General features: G+C 40.7%; 1 protein-coding gene across 1 annotated transcript in view; it reads right to left on the bottom strand.

The window, feature by feature from the left end:
- hsd17b4 (hydroxysteroid (17-beta) dehydrogenase 4) overlaps positions 1-12,791 on the bottom strand; it is a 226,239-nt gene that overhangs the window by 169,929 nt on the left and 43,519 nt on the right. The window contains exons 5-10 of the mRNA XM_070883392.1: positions 11,834-11,855; positions 10,591-10,637; positions 9,606-9,690; positions 7,431-7,618; positions 1,959-2,050; positions 1,818-1,842 (exon numbers count right to left, since the gene is read on the bottom strand). Coding sequence (XP_070739493.1) covers positions 1,818-1,842; positions 1,959-2,050; positions 7,431-7,618; positions 9,606-9,690; positions 10,591-10,637; positions 11,834-11,855 — 459 coding nt within the window. The remainder of the gene's footprint in view (positions 1-1,817; positions 1,843-1,958; positions 2,051-7,430; positions 7,619-9,605; positions 9,691-10,590; positions 10,638-11,833; positions 11,856-12,791) is intronic.

Consider the following 12,791-nt stretch of genomic DNA (forward strand, 5'->3'; position numbering starts at 1 on the left):
AGCAAGTAATTAGGAAGGCAAATGGAATGTTGGCCTTTATTGCAAGGGGGATAGAGTATAAAAGCAGAGAAGTCCTGCTACAACTGTACAGGGTATTGGTGAGGCCACACCTAGAGTACTGCATGCAGTTTTGGTCTCTGTATTTAAGGAAGGATATATTTGCATTGGAGGCTGTTCAGAGAAGGTTCATGAGGTTGATTCTGGAGATGAGGGGGTTGGCTTATGAAGATAGGTTGAGTAGGTTGAGCCTATACACATTGGCGTTCAGAAGAATGAGGTGTGATTTTATCGAAACATACAAGATAATGAGGAGTCTCGACAAGGTGGATGCAGAGAGGATACTTCCACTCATAGGGGAAACTAAAACTAGGGGGCATAGTCTTCGAATAAGGGGCTGCTCATTTAAAATTGAGATGAGGAGGAATTTCTTCTCTCAGAGGGTTGTAAATCTATGGAATTCTCTGCTGTGGAGGCTGGGTCATTGAATATATGTAAGGCGGAGAAAGAGAGTTTTTTGAGCGATAAGGGAATAAAGGGTTATGGGGAGCGGAGCAGGAAAGTGGAACTGAGACCATGATCAGATCAGCCATGATCTTATTAAATGGCGGAGCAGGGTCGAGGGGTCAAATGGCCTATTCCTGCTCCTATTTGTGTTCTTGTGTGTTTTGTATATCCATATTTTCCACACTATATTTTGAAGACTTTTCTTTAGCAAGAAACTTCATACAAAACATTTATTCAAAGGTTTCCAGTGATATATAGCATTGGAAAAGTTAATGTGCAGTAAAGTTTTAGTTAGCAAATCAAATTACCACTCATCAGATGCTTTTAATGACCATCAATAATAAATCTTTAATAAAAAGCAAAGATCTAGGGTTAGAAATTGGCTAGCCTTGTACACGTTTTTTCAGCAATATTTCACCGCTTTTGGCGGAAAAAGGTGATCAGGTAAATTGGCCAAAGTCTTGCGGCGGCGGTTTTGAAATACTGCTGAAAAGTGGACCGCCAGCATGCAAGACGAAAAAAAAAGCACTGGTACTTTAAATTGGCAGTTCTGGGTGAAAAAAACACCCGAGAAAAGCCTGCGTTGCAGTCCCAAAAACGGCAGTACATATGAAGACATGCAAATAAGGTAAGTTAAAGTTTTTATTTTAATTTTTTTTTTGCAGCGATTACTTAGTTAAGGGTCTTGCAAATGTTGTGTGTTTTTTTTTCCTCTTTTTTGTGTGTTTCCTTCTCCCTCCCAGGGCTTGCCTTTTAGCAGTAACTGGCCTTGGACTAAAGTTGGCGAGGACTGCAGTTTCCACCGTGAATCCTCGTGCAACGCCGATTTTTACCGCTGGGTGCATTTTTTTTGCCAATTTTAAGCCTTTAAAAAAAATGGCAGCGTAATTAGCAGTATTTTGGGTGAAAAATGACAAAAAATACCACTATCGCCAAAAGACCAATTTCTAGCCCATATGCAGTACACAAAAAGCCTAAAATGAGAATGGTACGACATAATAAAAGCCATCTGTCTAAATTAAAACGCACTAAAAATGGACCTCATTTTTTTATGAAAAATCTGCTGCTGTGGCTATGTGAGAAATGGCACTACAGTTTAAATTGAAATCATGCAAAAAGTCATAACTTGAAGTGTACAGTACCCCAGGCCTTTTTTGTTCCCTTTCTTTGATCTTTCTGCTTTGTAAATCATCTTTCACTCTTAATTCCTATTAAAAACTAGTTTTGTGGTTTTTGTAAATAAATGAACTGCACATTACCTAGTTACAGCAAGAAGAATATTACGTAACCTTTTAGTACAAGGTGACACTTACATTTGCCAATCCAGCCAGCCCCCACCTGAATGAAAGGAAAAAACAGAAATACAAATTTCAGCTATTTCCCAATACATCCCAGTGTAAAGAAGAAAACAAAGATAAATCAAAAACTGATGTAAATTGAGATGAACATCCTACCTCGAATAAGCTGCCATTCTCTTGGCAACTTTCATGACACAACCAAACCACCAAGGGAGCCACAAATTCAGGTTTCAAAGCGTCCAATAATTCTAGGTTGAAGAGACCACACATCAAGTCAACTTACTCATGCAACTGAAAAAGTTGTTTTATTAAACCTCAAGATACAAGATCAATAACAATCATTTGAAATGTCTCTAATATCAACAATTTGTCATTCAATGGTCCCAAAATTCCTGGAGCCCCACTCCATTGCCCAGAAGTGCAATGGGGTGTGACTTTTGGCCACTCCCGCAACCTAAATGAAGGAACCTTACCATTTAAATATTCGGCGACTAGAAGCGTATCTGAAGCTCCTGCCCCAGTGAGATGGTGGAAGTCAGAATGGCACCCTACATTTTTGGTCTTTAGGAGCAAAGGGCAGGATTTGAAAGGAAATCAATCCATACCTTTTTTACCAGCAATCATGGGCCCCCTTATGTGCCATTATGGGATTTACACCTGCAGCATAGTTGTCACTAAGCCTTTCAGATGGCGTTATTGCTAGGGTAGCTCAGCAACACCTCTCGACATAAGAGACTGAAGCCCAGTAGATCCAGGCTCAGCACCAAAGTATTGCCTCCCCATTAGCAATCCATTGAAACCAAGGACAATCAGCATGGATTTGTTAAGGGAAGGTCGTGTCTGACTAATTTGATTACATTTTCCGAGGAGGTCGATGAGGGCAGTGCATATGATGTAGTGTATATGGATTTTAGCAAGGCTTTTGATAAGGTTCCACATGGCAAACTGGTCACGAAAGTAAAAGTCCATGGGATCCAGGGCAAAGTGGCAAGTTGGATCCAAAATTGGCTCAGAGGTAGGAAGCAAAGGGTAATGGGTAATGGATGATAGTGTTCTGCAGGGCTCAGTATGAGCCCTTTGCTTTTTGTGAGATATATCAATGATTTGGTCTTGAATGTTGGGGGTATGATTAAGAAGTTTGCAGATGGCACTAAAATAGGCTGTGTGGAAGAAAGCTGTGGACTGCAGGAAGGTATCAATGTACTGGTCAGGTGGCCAGAATATTGGCAAATGGAATTCAATCCGGATAAGTGTGAGGTAATGCATCTGGGGAAGTCTAACAAGGCAAGGGAATACACATTAAATGGTACAACAACTGAATAGTGTAAAGGAACAAAGGGCCCTTGGAGTGCAAGTCCACAGATCCCTGAAGGTATCAGGCCAGGTAGATAAGGTGATTAAAGAAGGTGCATGGAATACAAGAGCAAGGAGGTTATGCTTGAACTGTATAAAACACTGGTTAGACCACAGCTGGAGTACTGTGTGCAGTACTGGTCACCACATTACAGGAAAGATGTGACTGCACTGGAAAGGGTGCAGAGGAGATTTACAAGAATGTTGCTTGGACTGGAGAATTTTGGCTATGAGGAAAGATTGGAGATGCTAGGTCTGTTTTCTTTAGAACAGAGGAGGCTGAGGGGAGACCTGATTGAGGTGTATAAAATTATGAGGGGCCTGGATAGAGTGGATAGAAAGGACCTGTTTCCCTTGGCAGAGGGGTCAACAACCAGGGAACATAGATTTAAAGTAATTGGTGGAAGGTTTAGAGGAGATACATGGGGAAATTTCTTCACCCAGAGGGTGGTGTGGATCTGGAACTCACTGCCTGAAAGGGTGGTTGAGGCAGAAACCCTCACCACATTTAAAAAATACTTGGATGTGCACTTAAAGTGCTGTAACCTATAGGGCTACGGACCAAGATTTGGAAAGTGGGATTAGGCTGGCACAGACATGATGGGCTGAAATGGCCTCCATTTCTATGATTCTATGAATTGCCCCTCTCACACCCTTCGAATTGTGAGCTCAATTGTCTGAATATTTTTGGATGGATGCCCATCCAAAGGAAAAAAAGAAATGCAGGTTTGTATCTGACCTAAAACCAAGTCCATACCATTACAGTCCCTTTCAAAACAGAACATTATTGTATTTTGTTTAAATTATTCTTAGTACTTTAGGTATTTAAACTGAACTATAAATGGATATATGGATTGAAGGTATGGTGACACAGGCTGGTGCATATAAAGCAGCAAGATCATCAAAAATATCTAGACCAATCGATATATTATATACAATATATATATATATAAAAAGAGATGCATATATATTTACACGTACATAAGCACATCAACATGCATACATGAAAAGAATCTAAAAAACTAATTTCTTTTTTGGACAAAATCTTGTGTTCATCTCGGTGACGAATCTGTGTGCTAAAGAATGGAAGAACTTTTATACTTTTGGTTATCAGTTAGTGTCAAGCATTCCCAGGTTGCAGAGTAAAGCATCCTTATTCTCCTTCAACAACATGCTTTTTTAAATGTCAGAAGAACCTTTGATATTTCCCACTTCCTACACCAGGCATCTGCAGAGCTCTTTGAGTGATGCTGTCTCTTCAGTGTCAAGTGTGGCAAATTATAGACAATTTTGTCTTGTGGATTGTCAACAACTAAAAATTCATTTTGCATAGGTCCCCTACAGCTGAAAGGTAGAGGAGACTTTCATCTCTTCAATATAGCTCTGATCACAGATGACAATACAAATAACTAACATACTGCACCATTTGTCACATTTTTACAATGTATTTTGCAAGGTAAGTGCAAATCAGACCTGCAATGTCCAATCTATTCCTGCGGTAATGTTAATTGAACTTTTAATTTTGTGCTCCAGATATCCTAATTTAAAAGGGAGTGAAGAGATGTGGGTTTGTATCCCACCCAGACCCAAGGCGACACCACTTCACTTCTTCTCAAAACATGACACTATTGCATTTTGTTCAAATTATTCTCTGCACTTTAGGCATTTAAATGCAACTATAAATGAATAAAATGGGGGGCTTTTTTAATTTTTCAACATCAAAGATAGAAAACACTTAAAAAGGTGTTGAGTACCAGGCCATGTTGACACTGGTTTATTTGAAGATTTTAAGAAATCTTTGATATCCTAGAATCTGAAGTAACAAAAGGATTTACTAGCAGCTGAATTTTCCATACAAGACGATGCAAAGAAAGACTTGCATTTATATAGCACCATTCACAATCTCAGAATGGCCCAAAGCACTTTACAGCCAATACAGTACTTTTGAAGTATAGTCACTGTTGTAACGTAGGAAACACAGCAGCCAATTTGCACACAGCAAGCTTCCACAAACAGCAATGTTATAATGGCCAGATTATGTGTTTTTTTTTAAAGTGATACGGGTTGAGGGATAAATAATAGCCTCGACACCGGGGAGAACTTTACTGCTCCATTTTGAAATAGTGCACAGGATCGTTTACGTACACCCAAGAGGGCAGACGGGGCCTCGGTTTAATATCTCATTCGAAAGGCAGCACTTTCAACCGTGCAGCAGTCCCTCAGTATTACACTGGAGTGTCAAGTCTCTGGAATGAGGCTTGAACCCACAACCTCCTGACTCAAAGGTGTGAGCTACCACTGAGCTCAATCTGGACGTCAATTGAAGATAACTGGATTGATTTCTTTGATCGCAATATGAAAGATCTCAATATGAACTCCTTTGTGTTTTGTCAACTGAAACTTAAGTTAAAATACAGTAAGGTTAACTCACTGATTTTTTAAAAAGTTGATTGTAATTAATTAGAGTATGCTTTGCCTCAGAGACCTGGGCTAAAATCCAGTCCAGACAGATACAATTTAAGTCTTTTGTCTCTTGTTCTCTCTGCTGGCAACAAGTGTTATACACAAAATGAGTTTCTGCATTATCAAACCAAGTTCTTAATAAACACAGCACAAAGTTTCCCAGAATTCGACAACTTCACTAAGAGAAGGTGTAAGAATGGTTTATATGGGAAATTAAAAGGTCAGTTGGGGCTGCACTTCTGAATCTGTAATTGAGGCACATTGCTGGAGCAGAACAAAGGGTGTTTTACTCTATCTCGACTCCGCTGCACCTACCTGGGCACACATGATGCCAATACAAGATACTCTGAGCAGAAACATAACTCATTTTCTTAGAAATTACAGGTAAAGTGCGCCTATTACTATCCTCGGTATTCTCCGATATTTTTCGGGCCTTTTCCAGGTCGGCGCGGCACAGCAAGAGCTGCTGGGGGCGAGACTAAGGCGTTGCGACGAAGAACTGCTGGCGGGGGGGCGGGGCTAGGGCCCAGTGTCATTTTTAGTGCCGGCAACCTTGCGCATGCGCAGTAGCTCCTCGCAGCCCAAATCTCTGCGATGCTGCGTGGGAGGGGCCCGAAGCACGCCGTCCCTAGCCCTGGCCGAATGGGCTCCCCGGGCATTGAAGATGTGCTTAAATAGTTATCGGGATTCGGGCTTCCTAGAAACACCCACACCAATTATCGCTGGGATGATGATCAGTAACAGGGCAGAAAACTCGCACACAGCCCCATTTAACAAGACTATGTTCTGGCTGGGAGAAAACACTCCAGGTAAGTGGCTGATACGGACTCGTGTTTGAAAAACTCAGATGTGAGACCTGCCCGATATTGACGACTCTGAGCTGGACTCGGGATCCACGTCTTTGAACATTCTCTGACAACCACAGATTTCAGCAAAGTAAGGAGATGACACTTCAAGACCGGGGAGAAAATGTCCTGCTTTTATTCCGGACTGGTTGGAATTATAAAAGTGGAATCTTGCAATCTGGAAGCACCAAATTAATAAATACTTAAATTAATAAGCGTCTAGGTACAAAGTACGCCAATTCCGGTGCGTACTCCAGTCGGATTTAATATTCATTTATTGTTATTTAAAAATTATGATGATTTCTATGCATCTTTATGGTTAAAAGTGAAGTGTTTAATGCTTTGTAAAATCCCCCAACTTCCCTTCCCCCCTATCTCTCGCTGCCTGCGCCTAATTTATAAAGTGTAGGCAAGGTTTTTCTGAGCGTACAAAAATCTACACTTACTCCATTCCAAGTTAGGTTGGAGTAAGTCTTCACTGCCTAAACGTGCAAAACAGGTGTAAGTGGCTGGTAATGCCCCCTTTTGAAAAAAAAACTGCTCTAAAATGAAACTATTCTAACTAACTAGAATTGGAGCAAACTAAATTCCGAGAATTGCAATTTCTAAGATACTCCATTCTAAACTAGTTGCTCCAAAATAATAGGAGCAACTTGAGCTGAAACTTGAGCCCTACATCCCTAATGTTGAGTCCAAAATCATTCAATAGATTAGAACCACCAGACATCACATAAATGTACGTATTCACTGGTCAAAAGTGCGCATTAAATTCAAAATATTAGATTAAAAAGAAATTCAACTTTATATCACAATATTTCCAAATAAAGGGAAAGATTACTGTGAAAGTGATTAGTGAAAGCGGAGTACTTTACAAGCCACTAAAATATTATTCTAAGGAAAGTATTAATGAAACACAGTCCTTACAAAGGATGAATTAAGAGGATTGCTGTAGCCTTACATTACCTACCTTGAGGCATAACAGTCTGGGTCATTCTGGAACCAGCTGTTGGTGCAATAGTGTTACATTGGATGTTGTAATTTTGACCTTCAATAGCTAGTGTATTCGAAAGACCCAGTAGTCCAAGTTTTGCAGCACTGTAATTTGCTTGCCCAAAATTACCATATATTCCAGAAGAAGACGCAGTCATAATAATTCTGGGAAAAAAAACAGAACATAATAGGAGCAGGAGTAGGCCATTGGGCCCTCGAGCCCGCGCCGCCATTTAATATCATGGTTGATCTGATCCTGGGCTCAGCTCCACTTCCCTGCCCCCTCCCCATAACCCTTCACTCCCTTATCGTTATAAAATCTGTCTATCTTCACCTTAAATATATTCAATGACCCAGCCTCCACAGCTCTCTGATAGAGAATTCCACATATTTACAACCCTCAGAAGAAATTCCTCTATCTCAGTTCTAACTGGGCGACCCCTTGTTAAACTATGCCCCGTAGTTTTAGATTCCGCCCCCACCCCCCCCCCACCGAAGGGAAACATTCTCTCTGCATCTTCCTTGTCGAGCCCCCTCAGTATCTTATATGTTTCAATAAGATCACCTCTCATTCTTCTAATGAGTATAGGCCCAACCTGCTCAACTTTTCTTCATGTCAACACCTTCATCTCAGGAATCAACCATGTGAACTTTCTCTGAACTGCCTCCAATGCAAGTATATCCCTCTTTAAATGAGACCAAAACTGTACGCAGTACTCTAGGTGGGGTCGCACCAATACCCTGTACAGTTGTAGTAGGAATTCCCTGCTTTTATACTCTATCCCACTTGCAATAAAAAAAAATATTCCATTTGCCTTCCTGATTACCTGCATACTAACTGTGTGTTTCATGCACAAGGACCCCCAGATCCCTCTGTACTGCAGTATTTTGTAATCTCTCTCTATTTAAATAAGAATTTTCTTTTTTATTTTTCCTGCCAAAATGGATAACCTCTCATTTTCCCACATCATACTCCATCTGCCAAGTGTTTGCCCACTCACTTAGCCTGTCTATATCCCTTTGCAGATTTTTTGTGTCCTCCTCACAACTTGCTTTCCCACCCATCTTTATATCAGCAGCAAACTTGGCTACATCACACTCAGTCCCTTTATCCAAGTCATTAGTATTGATTGTAAATTGTTGAGGCCCCAGCACCGATTCCTGTGGCACACCACTAGTTACCGTTTGCCAACTGGAAAATGGCCCATTTATCCCAACTCTCTGCTTTCTGTTAGTTAGCCAATCCTCTATCCATGCTAATATATTACCCCCAACCCCATGAGCTCTTATCTTGTGCAGTAACCTTTAATGTGGCATCTTATTGAATGCCTTCTGGAAATCCAAATACACCACATCCACTGGTTCCCCCTTATCCACCCTGCTCGTTATATCCTCAAAGAACTCCAGCAAATTTGTTAAACATGATTTCCCTTTCATAAAACCACGCTGACTCTACTTGACTGTATTATGCTTTTCCAAATGTCCTGCTACTGCTTCCTTAATAATGGACTCCAGCATTTTCCCAACAGATGTTAGGCTAACTGGTCTATAGCTTCCCGCTTTGTCTCCCTCCTTTTTTTTTTAAATTAGGGGCGTTACATTTGCGGTTTTCCAATCCGGAATCTAGGGAATTTTGGTAGCTTGCAACCAATGCATCCACTATCTCTGCAGCCAATCCTTTTAAGACCCTAGGATGCAGGCCATCAGGTCTAGGGAACTTGTCCACCTTTAGTCCCATTATTTTACCGAGTACTACTTCATTAGTGATAGTGATTGTTTTAAGTTCCCCCCCTCCCTATAGTCCCTTGATAATCTATTATTGAGATGTTTTTAGTGTCTTCTACCGTGAAGGCCGATACAAAACATTTGTTCAAAAATTCCAGCTTAGCTTTTTATTCCAGATTTATTTAAATTAAATTTAAATTTAAATTCCCCAGCTGCCGTGGTGGGATTTGAACTTACATCTCCAGATCTTTACTCCAGTCCTCTGGCTTTCTAGTCCAGTAACACAACCACTATGCTACCATACCCAAAAACATTTATTTTACCGTTTCAAATTGTGAGGTTTTGTAGCAGGGATTGAACAGTGCCTATAGTTCATCAAAATGCAAGAGTAGCCAACAAGTCTAAGGGCCAAGGTTTTTTTTTTTACCTGCCATACTTTTGATTCCTCATGTGGTTCCATGCTGCTCTTGTGACTTTGAATGAGCCCCTCAAATGAACTCTCTGAATTAAATCTTAAGAAAAATATATTTTTTTAAATGGTCATCTCAGTAAAAACATGCAATAAAATTATACACAATCAAAATAGTGGAGTTCAAGTCAAAGGAAGTCATAATCAAATTGTAAAAGGTTCTGATCAGAGAAGAGTTATGGGGTTGATCCCTTGTCAGGTGTCTAAGAAGAGTCCGCAATTCTTGGTCTTTTCAGCTTAGAAAGGAGGCACCTGAGAGATGATCTTAGCAGTGTAAGAGATAATTAAAGGAAGAGAAGGTAAATCCACAATATTACTTTATATTAAATTGAGACAGTCGGTCAAGGGAACATATTTTCAAATCAGTAAGTTAATTTGAAATGGACTGCAAAACAGAGTAGGGGATTTTGAAATTCTGGAACTATGCAAGTAATATGAAGATAAAACAGTGATGGAGGGCAGGGGGAGGGGCTGTAGGTCATTCAACACATATTAATTCATCCATCCAGAATTCATGCATTCTGGATGGATGAATTAATATGTGTTGAATGACCTTTCTTGGGAAAGCTTGTGTTTTTTTTTTAAGGGCACGCCGTAAACAAAACTAACATTTGAAACCAAGATTCTAAGCCAAGAAATAAGGGCCTTTATTTCTAAACAATTCTATGTAGACAACGATACACCGATCACATATGCTTAATCAGTTACAATAATAATTTCAAGTTCATACAATTGTCTGTTAAGTATGATCTACTTAACAGCTATTGAGAGGTGAATAGTTTATATGAAGATCCCACAATAACAAATGATCCACATAACAATAGCATGGCTATGTAACAAATTCAGTTCTCATAGTCGGACTAATTAGTCATGATGCTAATGTCAAGCACATTTAATCTGCATATTAACTCAAAATGCAGCTCTTAGCTCTGCAGATGCTCACCCCAATCCAAGTCACTTGTTCTTGCAAAGGAACGGTCTCTTAAAATCCTGAAACGATCAAGATAATTGTATTAAAAGCAGTGATAAACATTCATATGGGATTGGTGGCTGTAGAATATTTCAAAACTGTCAATATCTACAAAAAATGTAATTGATAAAGATGTTAAGAAAACTAAACTTAAAGGGCGATTTTGCCCGGATACTTTAGGTGTTAAAGCACCTCCAAGGTGGCCAAGATGGGGTCTTAAGCTGAAATGCCAGTTTAGCCTACATTTAGCACAAGTCACAATCTTGACAAAAGGAGTTGAAGCTTGCGCTAGGAATAGCCGCCCAGAGGATTGTTGAGCAACTGATTGCCACTTAAATTACCTGCTAGCGCTCTTAAGGATATTTTGGTGGATAGAGCTTGACCAAAAGCCCTCTCCGAATAGCAACCAGCAGATTGGGAGCTAACACGCCATTAGGGGATTTTGAGCACTACTTAAAGGCATTTCACCTTTTACTGTTCACTTGCTGCTGAAGGTTTGAAGTGGACTTTTGAAACACATCCAGACACTTTCTAGGACGCTTTGTCAAGAATTCAACATTCTATAAACATTTATTCTGGAAATTCTCTGAGGACTTCACCTAAAGGGCAAGTGCTGTGCTACTCTACCTTATAGAAGTCGTCAGAAAAAAGGGAGTGCTTGGTCATCCACATCTTGCTCGGAGTCCTCCATAGTCTGCAGGAGGAATAGGAGCAGGACATGAGGCCAGGCAGAGCAGCACCAGCTGCTGCAGGAGAGGGAAAAGAGGATGAGGTGGTTTCCTTCCCCCCACTGCGGGTACAGGATATCCCTCCTCCTCTGGGTTTCCAGTGGCACGTCCAAGAACCTATGCACATTCTCACTTGGTACCTGAGCCACCCTGCAATGTGCCACTGAGAGTCAGCCAGCCCACTCCACACCTTCAGTGCAAGTGGGTGCATGGAGCCCACATATACTGCTGCACAAAAATTGTGTCTAATCAGCGCTGGAGTGTTAAATCTGCAGGTGCCTACTTTAGCACCTCAAGGCACGTTCAAATTAAGGTAATCAGCAACTAGAACCAAAATTGCTTGAATGTCTTATTCGCACAGCATCCATTTAGCGCCTGTTTTCACCTTTTCACCAAAATAACCTCCGTAGTCCAAGAACGAGGGCATATTAAATATCCTTGAAAAAAGGTTGAACAAATATTGTACTGTTTAACATAACTGTACTCACCCAGCATTGTTAATAACAATATCTGAAATAAAGAAAAAATAATTAGTCTGGTTTAGAAAGGTTGATCACTATAATGTGGGAGGCTATATATAAAAGTACCTAAAAAAACAATACCTGAATTTTATATTAATGCTTTTGAAACCTTTTTTTATATAAAATGATTTCAAAATAAAGCACTATCCAGAGTCTGTTATTTTAATAACAAGGACCCAGACCAAATTCCTTGCCTTAAAATATCCCACAAAATTATGCAGATTTGGAAATGAAATTGAACAATTTGATTGGTCCGCTTGGCGAGCTTTCAGAGCTTCCAAAATGTAATGCTAAAAAAACTTCTAGATCCCTTTGTCCACTATTTTCCCTCAGAACTAGAATTTCTAAAGTCCAAAATACGGTTTTAAACTTGTGAAAAATTATATATTTTGCAATAACATGATTAAACTTTTGTGGGTTTTAGCAACGTCACTATCGCTTTTACAGGAAAGACACAGCTTCTCTCAAAAGCCTGGGCTTTTTGTTAATATTTTGACATAAAGCTTTCATTCTTAACTTCAGGGAGAGGCCACGCTCCGAGCGGGAGTGTTGTGCACAATTTCCCACTGGGCACCAGTATGGTTTGCTCACAGCAAGTGAAATACCATTGGAATTATTCGGAAGAAAATAAATCAAAAGAAAAGCAAAAGCAAAAGAAAAGGAGAAAGAGAGAGACCGAGGGGAGAGGAGAGACCGAGACCGAGAGGAGAGGGGGAGGAGAGAGAGAGGGGGAGGAGAGAGAGAAGAGGGGGCGGAGAGAGAGAGGGGGAGGAGAGAGAGAGGGGGAGGAGAGGGGAGGAGAGGAGAGGGGAGGAGAGGAGAGGAGAGGGGAGGAGAGGAGAGGAGAGGAGAGGAGAGGGGAGGGGAGGGGAGGGGAGGGGAGGGGAGGGGAGGGGAGGGGAGGGGAGGGGAGGAGAGGAGAGGG

The sequence above is a fragment of the Pristiophorus japonicus genome, chromosome 1 (assembly GCF_044704955.1).
Source record: "Pristiophorus japonicus isolate sPriJap1 chromosome 1, sPriJap1.hap1, whole genome shotgun sequence".
Lineage (NCBI taxonomy): Eukaryota > Metazoa > Chordata > Chondrichthyes > Pristiophoridae > Pristiophorus > Pristiophorus japonicus.